Genomic DNA, 15,065 nt, shown 5'->3' with positions numbered 1-15,065 from the left:
AGAGTTCTGAGAATTCTCAAGATCCTACCCTAAGGTCATCTAATGAACTCCTCGTCCTCTCCTTAAAATTCTGTCTAAATAAACTGTGATAACGAAGAGTCTACCTTACCAAACACCAGCAAACTTCCTGGATAATTTAGTGCAGAGTCCAACACCATTTCCATCACAACCTGGCTGAATGCTGAGCTCATTAAGTTGACCTATGAGACGATTTATATGGCTTTTTTTAAACAGCATTATAGTCCATTGCATTAACTGATGCACCCTTATTTCAGTCACCATAATAACCACAGGTAATTAATGAGTGACTAAGACACTGCTTATTCTATAATAGATGAGCCAAGGTCTCTGATCTCCTCAATGTCAGCCCATCTGCTGATCGTCCATCTTAAACCTACAGACCTGAAACTCACCCTAAACCAAACTTCCCGCCTTCAGGAAGCTGAAACGACATTGTTCTCATTTTACCCATCATACTCTTCACTGCAAACCCTTGAGAATGATATTAAAGGCAAGTAGTTGACCTCTTCATGCTAAATAACCTCCTTTCACCAATCCAATGGCATCACTGCCTTGAAACACTGCTCTGATACACCAAATTCTTGCAGTTGACAAACATTTTTCTTCCCACACCCTGATCATCAGGTATGTTATAAAGTTACATTATTCCGTTTTTTGAATTTCCAACATTGTGATTAAGCGATGTTTAGAGTACTCATCTTTATCCATTAAAGATAAGCATTATTTTTTTTTTGAAATACCAAAAAATGTGATCTTCATCCTCCAGGAACTTAAAAGAAAGCCCTTCCATCTTACCTAGAAACGTCGTTTAACAATAAGCCAATCTCCAGTGATCTTTCAAAAACTGAGTTGGGTGTCCCCTCTTCTAGGACTTAGAGAACATACAAAGTTCTCTAAGATAAAAAAAAAAAAATGTTTTGCTTGTTAATGAGATGACTTGGTAGGGTTGATCTTAGATCCAGAGAGAGTCTCTTGGAAATTCACTTAAAACAAAATTACCCCTTTTCTGAGACAGTGAAATAATGATATTGTACAGAATGCAAAAAAAAAAAAAAAATCACTGTAGAGATAATTAAAGTATCTTAGATTTCTAAACACCCTTAACTTAAGAGTTGAAGAATAAGATTTTTAACAAAAGTTGGATTTGGCCCTGTGCTCAGAACTTAAATTATCCTAAGCTTAAGCACCTACTCACTCATCATCCTCTGATTTCAATTCTGAAAAAAATACATTTCAACTGGAAGTAGTTTCTCTAGAAATGTTCCTAAAATGCACTTAATGTTCAGCACTTCAGACAAGAACACGCTGTTACAGCAAACATGAACAGGCCATGTCAAATATATTTTTAAAAAACCATAAGAGGTTAGAGAACTCAATCCAACCCCTTAATGTCACTCTCTAGAAAAATGTTTCATGAACCGAAGATACTCAACTCCTCACTTAATTACTATGAAATTCCTTAAGAAAACCAGATAAAGTCTTACTGCTATTTAAAGCACAGCTCCTTCATGCAATCAGTTTTATGAAGGAAGGGCTGGACCACTGTAGGGATATTATAACTTATAAATTTCCATAAGCATCTTTGTAGTAGGTGCTAGTCCAGAAAAGGCTGTATCGACTCATATATGCTCGTGAGGGTTATTTTATTTCTAGCAAGGGAAGCTAAGAATAGGTTTTATATTTATATGATGTGTCTCAGACAAGCATATGAGAAAACTCTGCAAACAACATCTTGCTTTATTTCTCAATATTCACAGGTGGAAAGAAAAAAACATCAAATGGCACAATATTTTGCACAAGGGGGAAATGAGGCAAAGAGGAGAGATGAAAATTATTAAAGACGACTTCTGGTCCCTCAGCTTATTGCAAGGCAGTTCACTCTTGATATTTAGAGTCTGAAGAGGTAAAACAGTATTAAGTCGCAGGCAAGAGGGAAACAAAACTAGAAATAGGGGCTTAGCATTCCATGAGGCTGCTGCCTACCTGGTGTTGCACGCAGGATGCACTGAAGATTCCTACCAAAAGCATTTCTTTCCAAGTCTTCAAATTCCACCACTGTGCAGTTCATCTTTGAATTGAGCATCTGATTCCCTGGAGTCTTCCTTTAAAACACATTTCCTCCCCCTGTTCCTCCTCTCATCATTATATTTAATAACATATCTATTAATTTCTCACATTTATAGAACACGTTCAAATTTACCAAACGTGTTAACCTATTATCTCATTTAATCCATGCAACCCTATGTGGTATTATATTTCCATTTTAGATACAAGCAATTTAAAGACTCAAAGAGCCTATGGCCCTATGCACAGTTCACTGGACTTTCCTTACCGTGTGACATTCCATGTTCCAGCTTTCCCCCAGTGAATAACCATTTAGAGTCCCTACCACATGTCAGACACTGGCCAGGGGATCATGAATAAACCTAGGCCAGTTCCCTCCACCCAGAGACCGTGGGCAGGTCCCTTCCCTGTAAAACACCCATAGCAATATCAGCCCTACCTAATTCACTAAGTAGAGTAAAGCAGTGTGGTTAATAGAGAAGAGATTGCTAGGAGCTGCTTACTGGGAATGAGTGTCAGATTGCCTTTAACTTGGTGGATGCCAAGGGCTGCTGAAGGTTCTGCAGGGCTCATAATAGAGGGACTGCTATTAAGGGGTAAGGGAGGGTGGAGCAAGAACTAACCTCCTTCCAGACATAATGAGATCGAAGGCCCTCACTGGGTAAATGATGTCTGGATGCCAAACAGCATGAGGACAGGGAACACCGCGATGTATCAGCACAAAGCCTAAGGTAAGGGCAGAACTGAGCAAAAACACTGTTGCATAAAAAGATAATTCAAAGAAGCCCTAAACGTTCTAGCCAGGGTTCAGGAAACTCCCATATTTAATGGGTTTAGAATCCAAGCCCATTATCACACCAGGAAACAAGGGGAGGACATATATTAGAATCCTTATACTTCATCAATTCGAAGATTCCTTTCTTTTTTCAAATTAATTGAAAAACAGTTGACTTACAATACTATATTAGTTTCAAGTGTATACCATGGTGATTTGATATTGACTCCTTTTGTTTTGTGTACATTTTTTTCATCTTAAAATTGGGCTGGGGACTTCCCTGGTGGCGCAGTGGTTGAGAGTCCGCCTGCCGATGCAGGGGACACGGGTTCGTGCCCCGGTCCGGGAAGATCCCACATGCCGCAGAGCAGCTAAGCCCTGCGCCACAACTACTGAGCCTGTGATCTAGAGCCCGTGCGCCACAACTACTGAAGCTCGCGCACCTAGCGCCTGTGCTCCGCAACAAGAGAAGCCACCGCAATGAAAAGCCCGCGCACCACAAGGAAGAGTAGCCCCCGCTCGCCGCAACTAGAGAAAGTCCGCGTGCAGCAGCGAAGACCCAACACCGCCAAAAATAAATAAGTAAAATAAATAAATTTATTAAAAATAAATAAAATTGAGATGAATCAATGCAATGGCAGGTCATACTGTCAATGTTCTCTCTGTCAATGTTCAAATATGCCAACCATCTTAAAAATCAATGGCATATTGGATTCAATTAATTAAATAGAATTTAATTCATTAATTCAATTAATTAAATAGAATTTTTCAGTTAACTGGGTTTTTTTCTTTTTTTCCAATTATCCTTTTTTAAGCTAGTTCAAAGGACTGCTTTCCAGTCCTGCGTCACGACCACGCTGGCTTATCTGCATAGGACTTCGCAATGGGACTCACTCTGACCAGCCTCGGGGCTCGCCGTCCCCCAACAGTCAGGCCTGGAGGAGCTCTACAAGTCTAGACGGAAGGCAGGAAGCACCAGCCAGCTTCCCTCCCCAGCGTGTCTGGGCTCACATCGCACCAGCCCTCTGCTCTTGACTCCCCTGGTTGGCCTCCCTTAAAACTGACCTGACTGGGCTTCCCTGGTGGCGCAGTGGTTGAGAGTCCACCTGACGATGCAGGGGACATGGGTTCGTGCCCCGATCCGGGAAGATCCCACATGCCGCGGAGCGGCTGGGCCCGTGAGCCATGGCCGCTGAGCTTGCGCGTCCGGAGCCTGTGCTCCGCAACGGGAGAGGCCACAACAGTGAGAGGCCCGCGTACCGCAAAATAAATAAATAAACAGTACCATACTACACCACCAGTTAATAGCTGTCCTTTAAAAAAAAAAAAAAAAACTGACCTGACTTCATTTGGAAGCTCTGTAAACAATACATTCCGGGGACAGCCCTCCCCCTGCAGCCACATGGATCTATCTGCCTCTATTTCAAGAAGACAGTTCCAAGGCTGAACTCTGAGAAACACACTCAGGGCTGTGAACGCTAGTTTACGCACTATGATTGACGTAGTTCTAGCTCTTTCTTACCGTCCTGTCAGAGCTCAGCCTTGCCTGTTTTCCAACCACAGCAGAAAAATGATGGGCAACCTGCCCAGCCCCACGGTCTACCTTCAGTAGCCACTTCTACAGCAAAAGCAAGATTCATCTCCGAATCTTACAATTTGAAACTAGCACAATGCTATACAATTCTAAGGCGATGCACCAGCCACCCAAGGCATTTGGCATATAACAGACACCTGTCATAAAGCATGGAACCCTTTCCTGTGACAGCAAAGAGCTTGTATAAAATGGGATATTCACAAGGAAGAAAAGAAAACCTCGAAATCGCAGGAAGAATCAAAAGAAAATGTACCAATGAGTAATTTAAAAAAAGAGGAAAAAGAAATGTTAATGGAGAAAAGTATACGTAAAGAACATCTAGGAATCACTTTGGTTTTCCACGTCAAAATCACTTCTAACACCACAGTGTAACTCTCAAGGTATTGGATGTCAGACCACGGCACTATTACACACACACACACACACACACACACACACACACCCCACTATCCTTCCTGAAAAGCTTGGGCTGTGGATGAAGAATACAGTTTCACATCAAAAACAATTTAAGCAAATATAATCAATCGCTTTAGTCCCTTGGGCCTCGTTTCCTTTTTGTCTTTTCAAAGCTTGATCCCCACTGTTTGCACAGGCCAAATTCCAACAGCCTCTCCTCGGGATCCTACCCGCCCCAAGGGAGAATCTATTGTCAAAATTCCACCTCGGTGTATTTCCTTGTACAGAAGAAACAGTCCATGAGTTTTAAAGAAAATGAGGTTGCTTCAATCGTATCTTGGATTCACCGTGTCATTTACAGAGACCCTCACAAGAAAGGGCTCCCGAAAGACCAGTTACACAAGAAACAAAGAACCAGTCAGGACATTCCTTGCTAAGATCCTTAAAAATTATCTTTAATCGATGCCAAATATGAACAGATCATAAAGTGACAGAAGCAAGTAAAATTGCATAGATGGAAACTATGCGCTTCAGTTAGGTTCTCAATTCGTAACATTCAGTGTCCTCTACCCGACCTATGAAACGGTTAGGGCAGGGGAAGTGCACAGTAGGTGAAAATGAGACACGTCCTTAACTCAAGGTGTCAGCAACTGGCAAACTCAAGAACTGAAACAGTGCTTTTTCAGCTTAAATGGTTTGTTGTCCTGATGGTGCACTTCAAATTAAGACTATTCCATTGGGATTTTTAACCTTGGTAAGACTTTATCTTTAAGATTAGATGTATGTCATATACAGCCCATGCTTTCTACCTACAGCTACTGAAAAAATGGCTCCTAAACAGTGCAGGAAAGAGAAGAAAGGTATGTCTGTTGGTGTTGGAAGGGAGACAGCTTTGACCTGGAATACCTCACTAGGGATTTGGTGTTTCGTTTTCCTTTCTTTCCTTACACTATTTCTCCTTCTCTGATTGTGGTACAAAACTTTTCTCTCCTCCTTGAAGTCTCACGTCATAAAAAATTAACTCCTACTCAGTCCCTAAATGAAGATCACTGCAACTCCGGCAAATCTCCTTAAAGCTAAGAGTCTTGAGGGCAGCAGAGCCTCCCCTTCACATAGGCCTGGGCTTCCCGAGAAAGCCCAGGGTCGTTTTGCCTGAGCAAAGAGACTGGCATTCGATCCCCTGACTTCCAAACTTTACGTCTATACCCTGAACGAGTTCGCACAGTGACCCAAGGTAATGGAACAGTTGTGGTTAACAACTCAGTTGCTGTTCGTGTCTTTACAAAAATGATAAGTAACGTACATTCTTCTAAGGTTTACCTGAGTCATGCTGGACATGGTTGTGTATACCCTGAAATTCCATGTATAAATACAAGCACTAGTACACCGCATGGTGGACCAGAGGCCACCTCCTGAGATGGTGATTAACTTGGGTTGTGTCGGGTTTAAAAATTTGTGTGTGTCTTCTGAAAATGAACATAAACATCAAAAGACTTCAGCCTTTCTTGAAAAAGCGGGAAGATAAAATGGCTATTGAGCAGTTGATGTCCTAACGAGTTTGCACTCTAGATGGTTATCCCTCACCAGTTCTCCCCACTGCCAGGAGTGAGCCGTTCCCGGGGGGAAAAGTTGGGGATTCTTCTCTTTCTCATTTTGTTCAACCTCATCTACCAAACGAGGAATTCGACTTTTAAAAAGCATGTGTTTTGAGGTCTCCTATATTAAATGGGAGGGTTAGGAATCTATTCCTACTGGCTCTTCAGAGGTTAACTCCTTTGAAAAATCTGTAACTATGCACAACGTGAAGAAGGCCCTTGACGGACTAAACCAAATTTCTACTTCAAGAAATCTATTCCTCACTCACCATTTACGTGTATTCTCTTTTCTTTATTCTCAAGTGAGTCCAGCCTCCCTAGGGGAATCTAAGCCAACCGCACGATTTCATTTTAGAGAAATGACCGCTGTGTGGCAGCCACATTCCAGGAGAAGACTCCGCTATCGGTGTATTTGAGTCTGCTAGGCTAACTCGCTAACACGCTCCCGAAGAACTGTGTTAACTGATCATTAGAACTCAGTTCTCCAGCGGGTAGGGAGAGAAGACTGGGCACAGATGGGGAAGAGGAGATGCAAAAACAAACGCCTTTCTTGGCTAGGACCTGTCTTCTTTGAATCTGAGGACAAAGGAAATGAATGTCTTTGGTCTCTCTAGTTCAGATCACTCGAGCTGAGTTAACCACTTCAGAGATTCTGGGATGGCTAACAGCCCCGGGGTGACCCAGCCCCTCCACTGCCACCCTATGGAACTAGGGCCTCAATTCACCAGAAGAGCTGAGCTATGGCTATCGGCACGTCAGAAGTCTTCTCCTTCTGGAGAAAATCAGTATTCAAGACAAGAGCCATGAAAGCTCAAGACCTAGGAAGGGGACGGGAAGGTAAAAAGCCCGATAAAATAAATACAAGGAAATAAACCAAAAAGATCATCATTCCGTAATAGGCAGTTTTGTTAAGTGCACCGTCAGGTCCACAAAAACATTTCAGCTCAGTCCTGTGCAAGGGGAAAGAGCTTTGGCAAACTCTGCGTGCCTATGCTACACAGATAATTCCCGTCCTCCCCTCTAACTCACTTGGTTTTGATGAGCTCCAGGTGCATAAGTGACCTCCATTTTCCCCAGACCACCCAACTCATGACAGCAGCTCCTTCCGTCCCAGGCAGACAGGTTCCCTGCATGCAGCACTGTTCCCCGTAACAACACATGCACAAGTTTCCACCCAGTACCACGTATGGCTGTGACAGGTGTACCCGGTAGCCAAAGTGAGGCTTTTCAGTTCTGGTCCTGTTTTCTCATCCTCTGACCCATCCGATCCCACAGTACCGAGCAGATTATTGCTGTTGACAGAGGGTAGCGCTTCAGGTTCGGGGTGTCCTAGACCTCAAAGTCTAAATAAAAGATCAAGGCAATCCCCGGAGATGTGGGCGAGGTTGGCGTTTTCTTTCCCAACGGGAGACTAAGGAGCAGGTAGGAGAGGAAAAGCCAGGATGAGTCAAGGTTCCAGGAGACGTCACAGGGAGGATTGAATGCCCTGCAGTAGGACATCGTACCGTCCTTGGCCCCTGTCTTCCTTGGTGTGTGTCACGTCTGTCTTACAGATTCACAGAAGCCGCGCAGGAAAATAAACTTCCACGTTCTTTCTTTCAAAGGAGTCAGCCAGCCTGGGTGTAACTCTAGTGTCTAGGTTTACTGCCTCACTGCTCGTTCTAGGCTAGGATGGGAGGTGGGGCGGAGTCACGGGGAAGATTTCCAGAAGCAGCAGCGCAGGAATGAAAGACGGTGAGCAGCTGGCAGCCACGTGCTAAGCGCAGAGTGAGGATCCCCACCTTGGGTCCTTCAAAAAGCTATGAGTGCCTCCCCGTCGGTGGGCGGCTGCTGGCCTCCAGAGGCCCAGGTGATGTGGCTCTCTTTCTGGTAAGCACAGGGTCCCCGCCATTCTCTGGACTGGGTGCCAGGGGCGACAGAAGTTAGATGTTCAGCCTGCGAGGTGACTGCCAGGATGGGACTCTCATAGGAGCATCCTAGGAACTAGCTGAAGGGGTGGGCCGGGAGGGAAGGCCCGGGAGAGCTTACTCTGAACCGACTATTCCCACATCCACAACGATGCCTGCAAAGATCAGACTGTCAGAGTGGCAACATGCTTCTGCAGGCAGAGGGGGAGGATGGAACTTCGCTAGGACCGTGAGGCTGGACCCGAGGAAGCCTTGCTTGTCCAGAGTGACCCCTGATAGGAAACAAATTCCCCAAGAGTTTTATATTGGCTTCTGGTAGAGAAGAGGAAAAGACAAGTTCGAGGTTCGTGTCAAGTTCAAAGATGGGTCTCGGGCCCCAGTTTCCATCCCACGTCTGGCTGCCAAAGGGACCGAGTCCAGCGGATGGCCAGAGAGCACCCTCCTGGGTCTCTCCTGCCTGGGGCGCAGGATGGCGCGGTGTCCCCGCAGTGCGAAGTGAGAGAGCGAGGGTGGAAAAAGGAAAAGCGAAATATCTGTGCCCCAGCCTCCCTCCCCTGTGTTACATAACTTCTCAGCTGTGCTAATGGAGGCGCCTTCTGCAGTTCGCTGTGGGTACAGGATAAAGGCACTAAGCAACTATTAAATCAATTGGTTGCGTTTCTTCAGGGAGCCTCAGGGGGAGGGCCGAAGTCTCTGCAGACTTCAAATCATGACTGCAAGAAAGAAATCAGCTCTGCTCTGGGCGCATACGATGGAGAAACATTTTCATTTACATCTTAAGAATGCACCAAAAAGCATGCAGTATTGCACCTTTGTTTGTTTGTTTGTTTGTTTTGCTTGTGTTTCTCTTCAGCTAGAAAGAATACGTGTTCTTAGGTGTTGCTCTATATACCTTGATAACTTAAGTTTTCCACAGAGCTTCGCTTTAAGGGATGGGCATGTTGGTCCTCTCTCTGCCTACGTCTGCACAGAAACCTGACATTTCCCTGAGCAAAGGCAGGAAGATTGACTGAGTGCCCCCCCTCACCCTACCCCCCCTCATTGTTTCTTTTGGGCCCTTCATCCCACAAACTTATAATTTTTATTATTTTTTAACGTTTTTACATTAAATTAATCATGCACTAATTAATTCAAGGTACACCTTAATCAAGTCGGCCATAATGCTGAATAAGAGAACATGCTTCGAGCTCCAAAAAGTTACTGTTCCCAGCTGACTAACATAAGTACTTAAATACAGTACTTTATTTACTAATAAAAATAGTTCGTAAATGAAGGAGTGCACTTTTGGTGAACGCAAATGAAGAAGGATCTATTTTTAGAAGAATCGATTCCAAAGTAAGCTTACCCTCTATTGTCTGTGTTAACGTTCTCGGCATGCGATTGTAAAAGAAATGATGATCAGACTCAAACATGCTTACACTTAGTTTCATTTGTGCTCTGTTGCAATAAGGAGGCGAAGGTTTTACATCCAGTTCTGGAGGCCGGGGTTCAGGGTGCAGGACTGGTGAGAAAAGACCCATTGGGCGCATCTGCAGTTGAGAATCGTAGCAGCACTGCAGATGGATCAATGAATTGCATTCAGTGATCATTTTTTCTTAGAGAAGAGTTTGAATCAGAAGGAAAGGGGGCAGAGGGAAGAATCCCTACAGACCAGGCCCAGTATCAGATTTCTAAGGTGCTTGGTGAACCAGTCTTAAGTAATTTTTTTTTTTCACCTTGGAATATGCAGTTCGGTTGATCAAAGTAAAAACATCTGTTCGTTGCCCGTTTCGGCTGGTGTATCATGTTACGCGTAATACGTCTGATGCACCATCTTAAAATGCGCTGTGCAGTTTGCCAGGATTTCATATCGGAGTCCCATGCAAATTTTAATTTTATATTTCTAAGCGATCATCTGATTCTTAGCTAAAGGAAAAAAAAAAATTTAAAGAAGCCACCACGGATTAAAAACGGGGAAGCACATGAACCTTATTTTACCTAGACAAGTTCACGGACTGAGTGATTTTAAACCAGGTTTAGAAAATACACCCTCTTTTCCCATTTTTTAATACAATGCAAATAGTTTCTCTTTTCATGGCTCCTGAAGGCTTCGGGTTTGCCACCCCCCAACATTGGCAATGCAACAATGCACTGACAGTTCGAGAGAGCATTCAAAGACTATTTAGTGAAGTATCTACAACGAGTGACCTGGGTCACTGGGGGTTTGGTTTGGTTTGGTGTTTTAAGTCTTTCAAGCTGCTAAGTGGGGGCTTTTTAGTTTCTTTGCTTTTGGCTTTTTAAACATCAGTCAGTAGCTTGCTCTTATTAACGCAGTTTTGGTCAGCTGCGGTGCAATTACCAGTTCTGACATTGGCCTGTCTAAAGTGGGCTATGCTATTATTCATATCCTCTTCGATCTCCATGTACTCAGATTTGCTGATGGTGGAGGAGCTGCGCCGACTGAGGTCACTGTCAGAGGCTAAATTAGGGGCGCTGACGTGGAGCAACTGAGCCTGCTCTTCCCCCTCGGTTTCTCGGTGGTAGAAATAGTTGAAATTGGACACAATGACAGGTACGGGCAGGGCAATTGTCAGCACACCGGCGATGGCACACAAGGAGCCCACGATCTTGCCTCCAATTGTCACAGGGTACATGTCACCGTATCCCACGGTGGTCATGGACACCACCGCCCACCAGAAAGCGTCGGGGATACTGGAAAAGTGCGACTCAGCTTCTTCCGCCTCGGCAAAGTACACTGCGCTAGAAAACAGTATGACCCCGATGAAAAGGAAAAAGATAAGCAGCCCTAGCTCTCTCATACTGGCTTTGAGGGTCTGGCCCAGGATCTGGAGGCCCTTAGAGTGGCGGGAGAGTTTGAAGATTCTAAAAACCCTTACCAACCGGATGACCCTGAGGATGGCCAGCGACGTGGCCTGCTCGCCCTTCTGGTTCCCCTCCTGCTCAGCTATCTCGGTGCCCAGGGTGATGAAGTAGGGGATGATGGCCACGATGTCGATGAAGTTCATGATGTTTTTGAAGAAGTCCGTCTTGCTGGGGCAGGCGAAGAAGCGCACCACCAGCTCGAAGGAGAACCAGATGATGCACAGGGTTTCCACGATGAAGAAGGGGTCCGTGAAGATGTTGACGCTGTAGACCACCGTGGTGTTGTCGAGGCGGTGGACGGTGCCCGTGAAGTCCTTGTCATCCTTCAACTCGGGCAGCGTCTCCAGACAAAAGATGACGATGGAGATGAGGATGACCATGACGGAGACGATGGCGATGACCCGGGCGGGCCCCGAGCTCTCGGGGTACTCGAACAGCAGCCACACCTGGCGCTGGTACTCCTTGTCGGGCAGGGGGCGCTCCTCTTCCTTGATGAAGCCCTCGTCCTCCCGGAACTTCTCCATGGCCTCCTCGCCCAGCTCGTAAAACTTGATCTCTTCGGAGAACATGTCCAGCGGCACGTTGACCGGCCTCCGCAGCCGGCCCCCCGACTGGTAGTAGTAGAGGATGGCGTCGAAGCTGGGCCGGTTGCGGTCGAAGAAGTACTCGTTCCTCAGCGGGTCGAAGTAGCGCATGCGTTTCTTAGGGTTGCCCAGCAGCGTGTTGGGGAACTGCGCCAGCGTCTTGAGCTGCGTCTCGAAGCGCAGCCCGGAGATGTTGATGACCACGCGCTCGCAGCACTCGTGGTCGTCGTGCTCGGCCGGCCGCGGGTAGCTGCCGTCCTGGGGGTGGCCCGGGGCGGCCGAAGCCTCGTCCACGTTCTCTCCCGACATCACCGTCATGGTGGAGGCAGGGGGCGGCGGCGGCGGCGGCGGCGGCGGGAGACCCGGGGCGGGCCCGGGGCGGGGAGGGGCGAGGGAGGCGGGGTGGGGGGGGACCCGCGCGCCCCCCCCACCTGCGTGCGCGGCTCCCCCGAGCTCAGGGGGCGGGGCTTCCGAGCCAGCAGGTGGAGGGATCTGCCACTTGGAGACCGTCTCCACCCCCCCGCCTGTTTCTCAGTTTGGAGTCCCCCTCGCCTGCCGCCCCGGGTGCAGCTTTTCTCCGGGGCGGGGTGGGGACTGGGGTGGGGGTGGGGGGACTGGGGGTGGCGATGGGAGGAGGGTTGGTGTTTCTTCCTGCTCCGAGGTGCCTTAACGCAGCGCCGTTCTAGCGGCCCGGGCCACCGCTTGGGGGCCGCCCTGGCCTCCCTTCCCCTCCGCGAGCCCTCCTAGGACCCGGGGCAGAGCCAGCTCGGCAGATGCCCTCGCCTGCCACCCCCTCTGCTTCTCCTCGGCTCTCCCCCCTGCTAGCCCTCTTCGCCTGCCGCCTTCTAAGCTCCCACCGGGGCAATCGATGGACGCTGCAGAGAAATAGAAAGTGATACGGGGGCAGAAGATCAGAAGCGTTCATATGGGACGGACCCACAGACACGGAAGAGCACAGACCTCTAGCTTTTTGAGAAAGCACGAGACTTTTGCTAGGGTTATATCACAGACACGCAGACAGACACACGCAGACACCCGAAATCCAAGTTTGGGGCTCCTCCATCCCACTTTCCCCAATGCCCAACAGCCGATCTGTTTACAACTTCGTTAAACTAGAGATCGGAAAAGCGCCCAGAGACGCTGGCGGAGCTCCAGGTCCAGGCAGCATCCCCGCGCCCCCGGCTCCCCTCACCCGCCGCCCCAAGCCCCACTTCTGAAGCCCCGGACCGGGGAACCCCCTACCTGGCCAGCCGGCTTGGCGCAGGGGCGGTGCTGAGTCGGCGGAGAGCCCGAGCGGGAATGCGGCAGGTCGCCTTTGCGGTACCCGGGCGCGAGCCGCGGCCGCCACAGCATCCGAGGGGCGCCGGAGCCACCGCGCCGCCCTCGCACCTCGTCCTGCTTTCCTTCAGTTGGCCACTCGCCTAACTGGGCAGCGACGGCGGAAATGTCCGTTCCCGACCCCCATTCTCGCCCGTGGCCGGCAACCTGGAGACGCCGCTCTCGCTCTCGGGTGCGGGCAATTCCGGAGGCTGCGGGGCGGAAAAGCGAAATGCCACCCTCTCCCGAGCTCTGAAGCGAATGACGATGCGGAGCGCTCTCGCCCCCTCCCAACACCGTGGGAGCCCTTGATTCGATCCCGAAGGAGGAGAGCGAGCAAGGGCCTGGATCTCCGTGCCTCGCAGGTCCCCTCGGCTTCCCGCACCCCGCGCGGACCTCGGTGAGGCTACGCGGCGCGCCGGGAGCCGTTCGGAGCTCCGAGTGGGGCAGGGTGCGTGCGGCTCGGGTCCGCTCGGTCCATTTCTGGGCGCTGCAAGATCAGCAGAAACCTGAGAAAGCGCCCGGAATGCGGAGCAGCGATTGGCCCACCCGGGCGTGGGTTGGGGAGGGCGGGGGAGGGCGGGAGCGAGGAGGTAGATGGAAAATAGGAGGGGGTGGCTTGGCAGGGGGGGCCTGTCATTCAGTTCCCACCCTTGCCAACACGGCTTTTTCCTTCTCCTGCCAGAAAAGCCGACCGCCAGTTCTCCTTCCCTGTGGTCCACAGCCCCGCACACGCACGGTCCTCTGCCGCGACCTTTCCGGGAATTTCACATCAGAAATGGTCAGGTCCGACGCAATGCAGGCGGTGGTGTTCCTGGCACAACTACTCTGATGGGCTGCCGTTTGTGCAGTCCCACAATAATCCGCTTCTCTGCGCGCTGTCCGGCCGCTCCCGCAGGGGGCTCTGCAGGGCAGACCCAGCTTGTCCCCGCCGGCCTCGGAGAGATGCGGACTTCGGGTTGGGCTCTGCAGTTGAGGATCACCCGGGTCTGTCCTCCGTCGCGCTACTGCGAGGCAGTGGTGCTGAGAGTGTGTCCCTCTTTGACCTACGACGGGAGTTGAAGTTTCCTTGCGATCAGACTATTTTGAAATACCGAGAATGTGACTTGTGGGAAACCAAAGGCTTCGTGGGTTTATGCGCTTGTCTGCCAACTTGGTGCTAATTGGAACGAATCTGAGAAGCAAGTCGCCTGCCCACCTCCCACCCACGTCCCTCTTCCCGAAGCCTCTTTTTCCGGCCTAGGGCCTTCCCAAGGCCCCTTGCAAGGCTGGCAGCTTCTCGGGGACAGGGTCCGCACAGAGGCGCAGGGCAGCAGGAGCCGGGGGCGTGCGCGGTGCCCTCGGAGTGCGGCTCCGGCTGCGCCCCTAGAGGCGCTGCGCCTTGGCGCCTGCAGCGCGAGAGAAGGCAGCCAGCAGCTCCGGTACTTCAACTGCGGCCGAGTCTCCAAGGAGGCTGCAGGAGCCCGGAGTCGCCGCCCATTGGCTCCCCGGCTGCCTTGGGACCACCCCTTAGCACCACCGCGACCGCGAAGCCTCCCGCCGACACCACCCACCTCTTTAATCAAACCGAAAGATTGCATCCTCCCCACTCTGTTGTGGCTAGTGAGAAGCAGGGGCCTCGGCGCGCCCTGCACCCAGGCAGTGCAGCAATCCTGGGTACCGAACTAGTTAAGTCCCTCCTCCAGATACCGACTCCAGCATTCCTTTCAGAAAAAATAGGTATTTGTTCCCTCCACTCCTCCGGAGCCATAGCCCAGCTTTTCTTTTACAAACAAAGAGTTCTCTTAAACTCCGCCTTCCCATATTAAGCGCTGCCCTTTCCCCACCTTCCAAACACATATTCCTGTATCCCACTGACTCCGCGGTTCCTTTCCTTTCCACCCTACTGCTTTATTGGAAAGAAAGAAAACAAAAACCCACGAAGCTCTGCATTGCAATGCTGTCAAGTCC

General features: G+C 49.3%; 2 protein-coding genes across 2 annotated transcripts; one reads left to right on the top strand and one right to left on the bottom strand.

Moving 5' to 3' along the window:
* Positions 1-5,284: 5,284 nt before the first annotated feature.
* Positions 5,285-13,181, bottom strand: KCNA1 (potassium voltage-gated channel subfamily A member 1). Its single transcript, XM_067695472.1, has 2 exons — positions 13,041-13,181; positions 5,285-12,673 (listed from the first exon to the last, which is right to left on the bottom strand). The coding sequence occupies exon 2, from the start codon at positions 12,114-12,116 to the stop codon at positions 10,629-10,631; it is 1,488 nt and encodes a 495-aa protein (XP_067551573.1). The 5' UTR covers positions 12,117-12,673; positions 13,041-13,181; the 3' UTR covers positions 5,285-10,628.
* LOC137202668 (uncharacterized) lies at positions 12,425-14,278 on the top strand. Its single transcript, XM_067698583.1, has 3 exons — positions 12,425-12,435; positions 13,018-13,515; positions 13,801-14,278. The coding sequence occupies exons 1-3, from the start codon at positions 12,425-12,427 to the stop codon at positions 14,276-14,278; spliced, it is 987 nt and encodes a 328-aa protein (XP_067554684.1).
* The last annotated feature ends 787 nt before the right edge of the window (positions 14,279-15,065 follow it).

The sequence above is a fragment of the Pseudorca crassidens genome, chromosome 11 (genome assembly GCF_039906515.1).
Source record: "Pseudorca crassidens isolate mPseCra1 chromosome 11, mPseCra1.hap1, whole genome shotgun sequence".
Taxonomy (NCBI): Eukaryota; Metazoa; Chordata; class Mammalia; order Artiodactyla; family Delphinidae; genus Pseudorca; species Pseudorca crassidens.
The sequence above is the reverse complement of the archived record's forward strand: the minus strand, read 5'-3'. Positions and strand labels throughout refer to the sequence as shown.

Bases quoted from the DNA above. Each gene is read 5' to 3' on its own strand.
- LOC137202668 (XM_067698583.1), top strand. The intron at 13,516-13,800 runs GTGAGGCTACGC...TTCTCCTGCCAG, and splicing joins CGCACCCCGCGCGGACCTCG to AAAAGCCGACCGCCAGTTCT.
- KCNA1 (XM_067695472.1), bottom strand. From the start codon at position 12,116: ATGACGGTGATGTCGGGAGAGAACGTGGACGAGGCTTCGGCCGCCCCG.